We start from the raw sequence: 12,189 nt of genomic DNA, 5'->3' as shown, positions 1-12,189 counted from the left end.
AAGATTATGTGTAAACACAGAAATCTCAAAGCAGACAGCCAATTAAAGTTAAAACTATCTTGGCCTTGTGCCATACATTCAAAGCTCTACCATAACATAAAGAATGAGTCAAAAGAGCTTACCAGATCTTAGAGCTACCAGTGTGCTCTACTATTTTGATTCAAGTTCTAGAACAGACTTTGTAAAGAATTTTTAATAAAGTTCTTTAGTTGTTGGTTGCTTTGATTTTTCTCAGGATTAATGACATGACCAAACCATTGCTACTGTCAGGTAATGTGGTACCAGCGATAGAATTGCATCTTTTCTGAAATTTCACTTCTTCCCTTGAACAACATTCTTTGTGAGTATATATTTGAGGTCTCAAGGCGTTCTTAGAAAAGTTCTGATTTTAGAATTATACATGATCATCCTAAATTTGATTATCCTTTACATCTCAAAAGATGAGATGCATAGTTTCAACTCTCCCATATGCTAGTATTGAGATACACATTAAGATTTGTTTGCTGAGAATCGTTAGAAAACACCAGTGACCATTTTTGTATTTTGAAGACAATACAGCAGATGCCTACAGGGTTGGGCTCGCTCACTTGAGAACAATCTATGTGCTTCTATCTGCCCTGTAGGTGCGCATGACTTTAAAAACATCTGAATGTTATAGGCCTAGTAGTGATAAAAACCTTTCAGATTTTTAGGCTGGACATGGTGGCTTACGCCTGTAACCCAGCGCTTTGGGAGGCCGAGTCAGGCGGATCACTTGAGGTCAGGAGTTTAGACAGCCAGCATTGTAAAACCCCATTTCTACCATAAATACAAAACTTAGCCAGTTGTGATGTAATTCCATGCCTGTAGTCCCAGCTACTTGAGAGGCTGAGGCATGAAAATCACTTGAACCTGGGAGTTGGAGTTTGCAGTGAGCCGAGATCACACTACTGCATTCCAGCCTGGGTGACAGAGCTAGACTCCGTCTCAAAAAAGGAAAAACAAACAAACAAAAAAAACCTTTCAGATATTGGCTGTATCCCGGGTGATATGTCCCTCTTATTTGTTTAAGATGGCAATTGATATCCTGATTTCCTGACACTCTGTCCTCCACACTGCTAATCTCTCAGGTTACCCTGGACATAGACAGAAATTATTTGCCTGACCTCAGCTCGTCAGGCTGGCACTAAGCATAAAGAATATTTTGTTTTTAGGCTTTTTGACCTGGTCCCCCAGGGCTAATTCCAGGCTGCCTTTGTGTATCTTGTTTCATATGTCTTCACCAGTTGTCTAGATAACCTCTAGTTAGCTCTGTTCAAGCAGAATTGAGTCCTCCCTTGCTCCTTCCAGGCCTCCTTTCTAAAACACACTGCCTGCCTGTCTGGAAGTCAGGACTGGAAATTCCCAGACTCAATAGAATACCTTTACATTCCTTGTTTTGGCAAATTAGTTAACCTCTCTGTCTCTTAATGTTTTTGTTTGTAAAATGGGAGTAATAGGTTGGCACAAACAATTCAAATAGTTTCTAATTTATATTGTTATTATCATCATAGTGGAGGTGGTAGTGGTTGTCTCTCTTTTCTCCCTGTGGCAGGTTTCCTAAACCATTGACTCCTGTATATTGCTATTCTCCCAGACTCTACATCCAGCCAGACTTGACTTCAATTCCTATTTTGTATCCACTTAGCACCTGCTGCATTCTGAAGGACAAGTAATATTACACATCCACAAACTACAAAACCACATTGAATGTGGAGTAGTTAGAATGTGCCAGAAATAGGATAGGCTTCTTTTCATGCAGTCCCCAAGAGAAGTCTATTCTGGAATTCTGGAAAAATTGGTGGCAGCAATGACATAGTGTGTGAATCTCTGAATTTTCCCATTAACACAGAAAAGAACAAATAGGGCAGCAAAACTTAAAAAAATGATGAACAATTTTGACAACAAAATTAGGTGGCAAAGTGTTCTCACAAATTCTCAAATATGAGCTGACATTGTCATGACCCAGATGATACTACAATTTTTGCGGGAGACAACAGAGGAAAGCAATGAGGTATCGGATAGAAATGAGGTCAGGATAACACCAATTTTCTAAGAGATACTCATGAGAAATTGTTTCAGGCCAATTGGATAATAGTAGCTGAAAATGGGAGAAGTACCTTGCAGGTGAGCAAAAAAAACTCCTCTCTAATATCTAAAGGGTCTGAACAGTGTGCAGTCTGTGAATTCTTGAAACTCACTAGCCGAAGCTCCTTCTCAGAAGACACTTCAGAGAATAAAGCCCAACTAGAGTGGGAGGAAAAGGAAATGAATGGTTCAGATTAAAATGGATGAGGTAAATGGGTCAGGAGGTCTCAAGAAATAGAAGGGTAATTTTTTTAACACTTCAAAAAATACAGGAAAAAGTGTTCTATATTTGTGAAATTAGAAATGGTCTCTTGATCAACCCTTTCCCCTTAAAAGACTAGGAAAATTGATCTTATGCAGAAAAGGAAAGAAGGAAGAAAGAAAAAAAGGAAGAGAGAAAAGAACTAGAAGAGCATGACTGATGTAAGAAAAAGATAGAAGTAGAGTGGTATCTCTGCAAACTATGCAAGCACACCAATGCTTTATGCTCATAAGACAGAGGAAAAATGTAATCTAATATTTCAAAAGATGCTAAAATAAATGCTCTAAATGATAGAATATAGGAAAGAACAACATAAATCAAATTTAGAAAAACTGAAATGAGGGACTAGAATGCAGGAAAGAATTAGAAATCAAAGACTAAATCATTTCAGAAATGAAGGTCAAACTTGTAAGAACACATGAGTGAGTAATACCAAGAGAGTATGCGATATGAATTTCAGAAAGGAAAAGGAACAACCAAAAAAAATAAAAATTGGAAACTAAATTGTTCAATTGAAAGTGACACACATAGAAGATAAGCAACAAGACCCAAAATAATAGGATTTCCTAAACAGAAAAACCAATGAAATAAAATGAACATTAATAACTATAGGCCAGGTGCAGTGGCTCACACCTGTAATCCCAGCACTTTGGGAGGATGAGGCTGGTGGATTACCTGAGGTCAGGAGTTCGAGACCAGCCTGACCAATATGGTATAACTCCATCTCTTCTAAAAATAAAAATAAAAAATGAAAATTGGCCAGGTGTGATGGTGAGCACCTGTAATCCCGCTACCTGGGAAGCTGAGGCAGAAGAATTGCCACCACTGCACTCCAGCCTGGGCGACAGAGTGAGACTCTGTCTTGAAAAATAAAATAGTAACTATAATTCCGGGAAACTTTCCTGAAAATAAAATTGAAATGATATTGTGAAAAGGAGCACTACATCCCTGCGAGAGTGATCCTTAATGAGTAATGTCAAGATATATTTTAGTAAATCTCCCAAACTTGAAAGATAAAAAAATCAGTTTGGTTTCCAGGGAAATAGATACTTGTAAGAATTAAGGGCGGCGGGGCGGGGGGGGGGGGGGGAACCCAGATTGTAATCAGAGTTTTCAAACGAATCCTTTACTCTGGAAGTAAATGGAGTAACATTGAAAAGGTATTCAAGTTTGGTGAGCCATGGACTTCAGACCTATCGAAGTGATTTTCAAGTATAGCAGCCACAGATATAATTATCAACATGCAAGAACTCAAGACTGTTGTTCCTGGGAAATAGAAATAGCATTTGCCCACTTGTTCAGGCCCAAAGCTTGACATGTTTCTTGATGTCTTTATTTGTGTCATAACTCACATTCAATTCAATGGAAAGTTCCAATGGCTGTACCTTCAAAATATATCCAAAATTGGACCTTCCACCCGCATTGTTGGTCTCTTAATCAACCATCATCTCTTGCTGGCATGACTACAGTGGCCTTCTTCCTTGTTTCTCTGCTTCCAGTCTTTCCTCCCTCTAATCTACTTTCTGCACAACAGCCACAGTAAGCTATTATACCATGCCTATGCTAAAAAATCTCATGATTCCTTACTATTACTTAGTCTGGAATACCTCTCTAACCTGCCCCTTGCTCACTGCAGTGCTGGCACAATGCTAGCCCATTATTTCACTCAAGTATTGTCCAGCTTACAGGGAGCATCCATTTGCTGTTCCCCTGCCCAAAATGTCCTTCCATAGATGAAAATATGGTTGCTCTCCTCTTCATTAAGCATCTTTTCAAGTGTATTTGTTCAAATTGACCTTTTCTTTCTAAAACAATACTATCGCCTTTGCTTTATCTACCCTTACTATTCTTTATATTTCTCACAGGATTTCTTGATTTTCTGACATATTACAAATCTATTTATTTGTTGTTCTCTTCCCTTCTAAAACATAAGCGACTGTTATGAAGGAAGCGACTGTGTTTATTTTGTTGCTTTCTGTATCCTCAGCACCTCAGGTAGTACCTGGTATGAGATATACATTTTCCTGATACTACTTCTCAATTGAATAAATGAATTCACAAGAGGTGTTACATACTAAAACATAAAGTGTTATCTTTTGTAGAAAATAAATCAATAATAGGTTGTTACTGGAGGCAAAATATTTTGGGGTCATTCTTAAATATTTTTCTTAATTTGTCAAAGAGTAAGATGGCATGCATCTCCAAGAAGTCCCTTTCCAATACCACTATCAGAGTATGTACTAGGCTGAATATGGCTTTGAATTTTCTGTTTTCCAGCAAAGAGAAAAAGCCTTACAAACAATTCAAGCTGTAACCCCTATAATTATTAATTAGTGTCTATGCAAGTACCATGCATCTAGCAGAGATTCTTCTAATCAGATTGCATACCTTATGTCTAAAAATCAATTAGTCATTTTGTGAGATGTTTATTTCTCTAAGTATTATGGCATTATACTGTTCTATACTCTTTTAGGAAGCTAAATAGCAATAATGTATCATCTTACTATTTTCAAGAAATCTTCCTTTTATGAAAAGTTAAGAAAATCTGATGTAAGGGATTTAAAAATAATTCAGCTTATGTAATTTGATCAGACTATGTGCAACCTACACCGACCTATTTACTACATCATATGACAATTTATCAATTGTTACTGCCCTTAATCCTCTCCAGCTGCAGCTCCTAAAAGGTCTTTTGCTTATAGGTTCAATCCCTTCCAGTGCCTGAACCACCTGAAATCAGATTGAGAATATATTTCAGCCCTATATGAACCGGTACAGGTTTTGCTTCTGGAAGCCCGTGCCCTTTCCTTGTAATACTCAGTGTGTGTTTTGTCTTTTTAATGGGTTCCTGCTCAGATTTTTTTTATGAAAGCACATATAACTCTGCTCTAAATTTCGGCCCCTTGAAACAGCGCTTGATGACTATGTCCAGTTTTTTCTAACGTTTACCAAGTGGGAATTCTGATCTATACTATTCTCAGTTACTGATGGGGGCCTTAATGCAAGTCATACCACTTTCCCCAATTCCAGGTACTAGTACTTGGCCATGAGGTTCTGCACCACAGAAAAAGTGAATTGTGTAAACCAAATTCATCCTCTGTATGTTTATGTAATAAGTTTCCCATCTTACCCATTTGCCAATGTGAGGAAACATGTACTCAAAGCATAGATAACTAAATAGACGTGTCCAATAATTCTCCCAAGTGAACAGTAAAATATGCATGTCTATGGCTCAGAGATACAAACTTTTCAAAAGCAGAGTGGACAGGCATAAATACATATTTGGGGTTGAGACTAAGTAAAAATCTGAAGTATCCCATTTATTAGAAGGTTTTTTCTTTTCTGCTTTCATTTGTTCTTGATTCAGTCAGATTAGTATCTTTAAAGTCAATTAATGGTTTTGTAATTACATTTGGCACAAATATGTATTAACTTTATGTTAATTATGGGATTAATGCCATGTTTGAATGTAAACCAAGAACTTTATGTCTGTAGTCAGCAATTTAATCTTGCTTTTGAGGAATTTGTAATGTGAAATCATTGTTTAGCCTTGTAATAGCTTTCCTTAGGGTTAAGCACTTCTCAATAAGTTTGGCATTAGGCATAAAAGAAGATGCATGAATATGTTTTAGTCACAGATATAAACAATGTAATCTTTATTAACAGAATAGAACATACAGTAATGAAGCAATCTAAAAGAACATAAATTTTAATATTTAGCCAATTTGTTTTTATTTCCTTCCATGCAATAGTATAGGAGTTCAAGAATAGTCAATGGTTATTTGAGTGGAATATGAAAACTGTGTCCTAATTTTAGAGGATTTGGGGAAGAACTCCTAATTCATAATACGTAGCTGCTTCCTTCTTCTATGATACTATGCTATAAACAGGGAATGTCTCTTGATTAGATGCCAATGTCAATTCTGTTCAAAAACTTCAGGAGGAGTTTAGAAATGTATACAGGTTAAGAATGGACACAGAAAAAGAAAAATATATAAGCAGTATGTTTTTCTTGGAGAAATTTTCATATGAAGTTGTATTATTCAGTTAACAATAGACAGTAACATAAGAAGGATTTGATGACTTAAATAACTGTTTGATTTATGTCCCCCCCCCCTTTTGTGTGTTTCCTTTAGATAAGAAATGTTGAAAACAATCAGTGTTTAGACAACATGGGCCGCAAAGAAAATGAAAAAGTGGGTATATTCAACTGTCATGGTATGGGAGGAAATCAGGTAAACTCTCCCTTTTTATCAGCTTCATATTTTAGAGGAAAAATATTGTTAAAACTATCAGTGGAGACCATGGCTCACATGTTAATAACTATAAACTGAACTTAGTAAATAAGTGTGTATTCAAATCTATAACTAATTTGGCTATTTAATTGTCCCAAGGATCTTAAAAGAGCCCTGAAAAATTAAATAAAAAGAGCAACACTTTCAGTGTGCCTACAGTTAATGAAGATATCCAAATATTTTAGACAATCTCATTTTATCATGTATGAGCAAATGAGGAGTACATTGTATTCTATTAACTGAATATATACAAGAATTCCTCCACATCTGTGATGCTTTCCCAATGGTTATTATTCTCTATTTCTTTTCAAATTTTTATGTATATTATGGTTTTTGTTTTTGTTTTTTTTTTTTTTTTTTGAGACAGAGTCTCACTCTGTCGCCCAAGCTGGAGTGCAGTGGCCGTATCAAAGCTCACTGCAAGCTCCGCCTCCCGGGTTTACGCCATTCTCCTGCCTCAGCCTCCCGAGTAGCTGGGACTACAGGTGCCCGCCACCTCGCCCGGCGAGTTTTTTTTTTTTTTTTTTTTTTTGTATTTTTTCGTAGAGACAGGGTTTCACCGAGTTAGCCAGGATGGTCTCAATCTCCTGACCTTGTGATCTGCCCGTCTCGGCCTCCCAAAGTGCTGGGATTACAGGCTTGAGCCACCGCGACCGGCGTATTTATGATTTTTAAGAGCTTTTGAAGTTTAATAAAATGTTTAAGTGCATACTTCAATGTTGAAGGCTGACTAAAACTCTTGGACAGCTTTTCTTGTGTATGACAAGTTCTTGTGCTCTCCTTAAGCATTGGAAAAGAACTTTGCAAGGTGGGCCACATGGAGGCTATTTGACTGTGAGTCTTCAGGCCAGAGCTATTTTACTGCCATGGCCACATTGAGAGGTAGAATTTGGAGTTCCTGGGAACTATACCAACAAAGCAGAGTTTGAGGTAGCTGATCCTCTGTAAACAAGTTATCTACAGAAGTTTAGGGGAACCGCAAGATTTTTATTCAGAGGTAGAATTTCTGAGTTAGTGTGAACCGAGGTTGCAAAAGTTATCCTGTCTAGCACAATTATAGTTATATTTGTGTCAAGATTTATAAATGTCAAGATTTATTACAAAAATATTTGTTGATTCTTGTACTATAAGGAAGAAAATGAACTCTTGAGTTTTGGCACCATATTTCAAACATGGTCTGTGTTATGAGAACATTAAAAGAAAGTTTCTCTCTTAAAAATTCTTAATTTAAAAAATCCTAATTAGTGTTCCAAACTGTCAATTTGAGAAAGAAAATATTTAAACAAAATTTCTAAATTACAGCATGGGAAATTGACCTTATGGAGGAAGAGGATAGAAACAACATAGGCAGACTAGTAGCAAAGCATTCAGAAATGATTCCATTTATTGTTTCACTGATTCATAATGAATATGACGGGCCTCTACTGCCAAAAACCAACGGAGTCTGGATGAATTCAGCTGGAAACAACAAAATGCTTAACTATAAGAGGACTAAATGTGTGAGAGTTTAATTTTCTCACATAATAAGAATTCTAACATTTGTTTAGGACCTCAATGATTTCATAAAGAAACCCAAAACTTTGTATCTTTCCATTCTTTGGTGTTTAGAGTTAACTTTTATCATCAGCTAGTCAGAAGAGGACTGCTGAAATTCCAGACATCATTTCCACATTCAAGGCAGGAATATCAAAGTCAGGGAAGAACTGCAATAGCCATGTCTGTTTATCTTTTAGGAAAAGCAAAAGCCTTCCTAGAGGCTCAACACATGTCAATGTATCTCTCTTTGGGTAGAAATGTGTTACTTGGACATCCCTAGTACAACAAAACACCTCACACTCACAATTAACTGCTTCTCACAGTTCATTTGCCAAGATATTGGGGGGACATTTAGAAATGTCAGCCATAATCTCTTTCAATAACTTATGGCAAAAAAAATCAACTAATTATCTGCTCCATAATGTCATACAGAATTTAAAGAAACACTACTTATGAAATTTCTCTCATTCTATTGCTTATGAAAATGAGAAAGGTACCCCAGATGAATTATCTACATAGAATCATTACAGTGCCATGTTAAAAATTACTTTATTCATCTACACGTTTTCAAATACCCAGAAATAAGCTATCCCACTCTACTGCAAACTTCTTGTTGGCAGTCCTAGATCTTATTCCTGTTTTCATACCCAGCACTTGGTACAGTCTTGGGACATGGTAGGCACCTAACGAATACTGGGCAAGTAAGTAGATGAAAGATTGTATGGTCAGAACAGTAGATTTGTACCTTAGAACTTTGTGGACATTGCCAAGAAATAATGAGCTGTTATTTTCATAGTAACTAAAAGTATATAAAAACAGCTCAGGGATTCATAAAGAAAGTGATCAAATAATAATAAGCATAAAATCTATCCCTACTTTTATTCTAATGTGCTTTACAAGATCAATTTAATGACAAGATAAAAATTAAAACCATTATTTTTCCATCTACATACTTAATTGCACATACACACACACACATACAAATGTTTTTGGAGCCCTTTTTGTTATAACACAAACAATGGAAACAATTCAGTATTTACCAAGAGGGGAATGGTTAAATAAAGCATGGTGTACGCATAGTATAGAAAGCTATATACCGTCAAAATGACTGAGGGAGGTCTGCATGTTTGTCATTAGAACTTCAAAAGGGAAAAACAATCCAGACAACTTATTTTCAATAATCTCATTTATGAAAAAATATGTGAACATTTTCTGTATAGTATCTATATATTTATATGGATGCTGTGTAATCTATTATAAATCTATAAAAATCTATCTGGAATATAGATCGTATCTGATGAGTAGATATCTGGAAAGAAGACTGAGTTGGAAAAGAAATTTTCCTTTTTATCCCACATTTTTCTGCATACAGTAGTACATGTATTTCCTTCATAATTAAATAAGAATGGAGAAATTTAAACTATTGAGACTAGAAGAACATTGTTGTGTTGCATTACCCCAATCTGCTTAATTGGGTAACTTATGGCAAGTTACATAATATTTTTGAGTTTTGGTATTGATAGTCCATAAAATGAACAAAATACTTCAAATTTTTTCTAAGACTAGGAAAATTCATTTAAAAAAATTAACACTAAACATGGCACATACTAGACATGCCATATGTATTGGTCCATTGCCATTAATTAGCCCCTTATTATTTCTATTGATGTTGTTAATTCTCTTATTTCTGAAGTTAAAAAATGTTCATTTGGTGGCTAATGTTAAAAGCAAGATAAACGCACAACACTTCATTTGGTATTGTTGATCTCAAAACAATGAACAACCTCTCCTGTAACTCTAACAAATATATATTACGGAAAAATTTAACCATCACATAAAACTCAATTATTGTGAATTCTGCTCTGATAGAATTCAATATTTCTAAGGTAATTAATACTAGGAACCTGTGTCACTTTTTGTCTTTCTCACTTTAATAAAAAACAGATTTAGAATTTTATTCTCAGAACTACCCTCCCTGGTTTTTTTGCTCTTCTTTTATGTTACCATGGAAGCAGCATTTATTTTTATGGTTATTTGGTTTTGGATGTTTTATAAGTAGCCCCCAACCCATAAAAATTACTCAAGCTTCTCTCTCTTGCTTTTACACAAAAATCACAACAAATGTGAAAATCCTTTTTTAACTTACTTTTCTTAAAAAAGGTATTTTTTTTGTTTGTGGACAATTATACCTTAACCATTTCTCCTTGCACAGGAGTTTTGATAGTTTGGGGGTTTTTTAAGGCCTTGCAGACATCAGGAGGAAAGTTACTTTTCAGTAGTTGTTAGAAATAATTTTCTTAAACACTCAGATTTCCAGCAAAATCTAAATGGAGTCAATGAAAGTTTTTGTAGCAGGAGTACTGCAAAAGATAACAACTGGAGTATTATTATTAAATTCAACATGACCATTTTGAAGTGTTCTTTTTAAAGCCTTATAAATAAAAACCGTCTTACTCAAAGAATAACAAAATTCAACACTCCATTTATATCTATTCTTGCATTGATTTATTTTCCTTATCATGGAAGTTCATCATGATCATTAACACTTTGAAAAGAATAAGAAGAATTTGATTAACTTGAATATAAACTTTTACAAGTGAAAGAACTTACAATTTACTGAAATAAAGTATAGAAGTTAGGAGATTGTCTTCTCTGTACTTCTGAAAGATGACATGGATTCTTGGAAGCACTTCTGTGTCCCCTACAATGTTAATGACTCAAATTTACATATACAGCCCCAACCTCTCTCCTAAGCTCTAGAATCTATAGCCAGTTAATTATCGTTACTGTCTGCGGACATCTCAAACCCACCTATTTCCAAACTGAACTCATTTCCTTCCCTTTCACACAGCATCCAAAATGGAAACCTAACATAGAAACTTACTTCTGAAGTCTGATTAGTCACCAAATCCCAACATTTCTACGGAAAAACGTCCCTACCTCTTGGTCCTTTTATAACCAGGATCTCTGCCTTTGTTCTAGCCTATATCTACTTTTACCCATATGGATTTAAAACCTTATTATTTTCATGACTCATAATTCATGCTACCTTAGTTTAACATCTCATTAAATTTTCAGCAGCTTTCCACTGCCCAAAGAATAAAAGACAAATTATTTTGTATGGTATACAAACCCCTCATAATTGTATCGCCATCTGGCTTTCCAGCCTGATCTACCTTGATGTCCCATCAGTCTCCTGTGCTCTAGACATATGTCTGATAGTTTCCCTTTCCTTGCATGCTTTCAGTGTTTTCCTATCCTAGCAGTTCATTTACACTGTTCTCTGAAATTGAGCTGTTGGCTACACTCTGCTCCACTAAAAAACTTTAAGACACACTCACTGTTGAAAACTCAGTAATTTGGCTTCTCTTTTGCTAGCTATTCACTAGCAACTCCTTAACTTAAACAGGAGACATTTTAATGGATAAACTATAATTTATTTATTCATTTTTTTTTGTTTAACATACAGTATTTGTAAATGTTCATTATTATAAACCAGGCCCATCAATTTCCTTGTAGCTAAAATCTGGTGATCACTAATATTTACTTCTTTAGAAATATGTCTGGAAGTACATTTGCTCAATCAAAGGTTATGCAAAATTAGAAGGCTTTTAAGGTATAGTGACAAATTTTTCTTTTTTCTTAAAGATTTCAGCAAATTAATAAGACTAATAGCTAAAATAAAAAGGACTGATAAACATTTAATATAAATTACCCTCTTTGAGTCTGACAATGATCTTTGAAGTAGATAGTGTTATTATCTTGATTTTACTTATGAATTTAATGGAAATCTTGAGTGATTAGTATCATGACTGAAATGGTAAAGCCAGTGTGAACCTAAGTCTGATTCCAAACCAGGTTTATAGTCACTGTATTTGCATTGATTTCCAACCACACTTTCCAGGATTATAATCACAGTGGCCAACCGTGTGTATTATTGTTTTTGTTTTTTATCTTTGCTGTTTTAGTATGGGAGAAACATTTTAACTT

At 35.2% G+C, this 12,189-nt stretch overlaps 1 protein-coding gene across 1 annotated transcript in view; it reads left to right on the top strand.

Moving 5' to 3' along the window:
- GALNT13 (polypeptide N-acetylgalactosaminyltransferase 13) overlaps positions 1 to 12,189 on the top strand; it is a 605,545-nt gene that overhangs the window by 557,416 nt on the left and 35,940 nt on the right. Inside the window, exon 11 of the mRNA XM_030917104.1 lies at positions 6,505 to 6,603. Within this exon, the coding sequence (XP_030772964.1) occupies positions 6,505 to 6,603 (99 nt within the window). The remainder of the gene's footprint in view (positions 1 to 6,504; positions 6,604 to 12,189) is intronic.

The sequence above is a fragment of the Rhinopithecus roxellana genome, chromosome 14, assembly GCF_007565055.1.
Source record: "Rhinopithecus roxellana isolate Shanxi Qingling chromosome 14, ASM756505v1, whole genome shotgun sequence".
Classification (NCBI taxonomy): domain Eukaryota; kingdom Metazoa; phylum Chordata; class Mammalia; order Primates; family Cercopithecidae; genus Rhinopithecus; species Rhinopithecus roxellana.
This window is presented reverse-complemented; position numbering and strand designations above follow the sequence as displayed.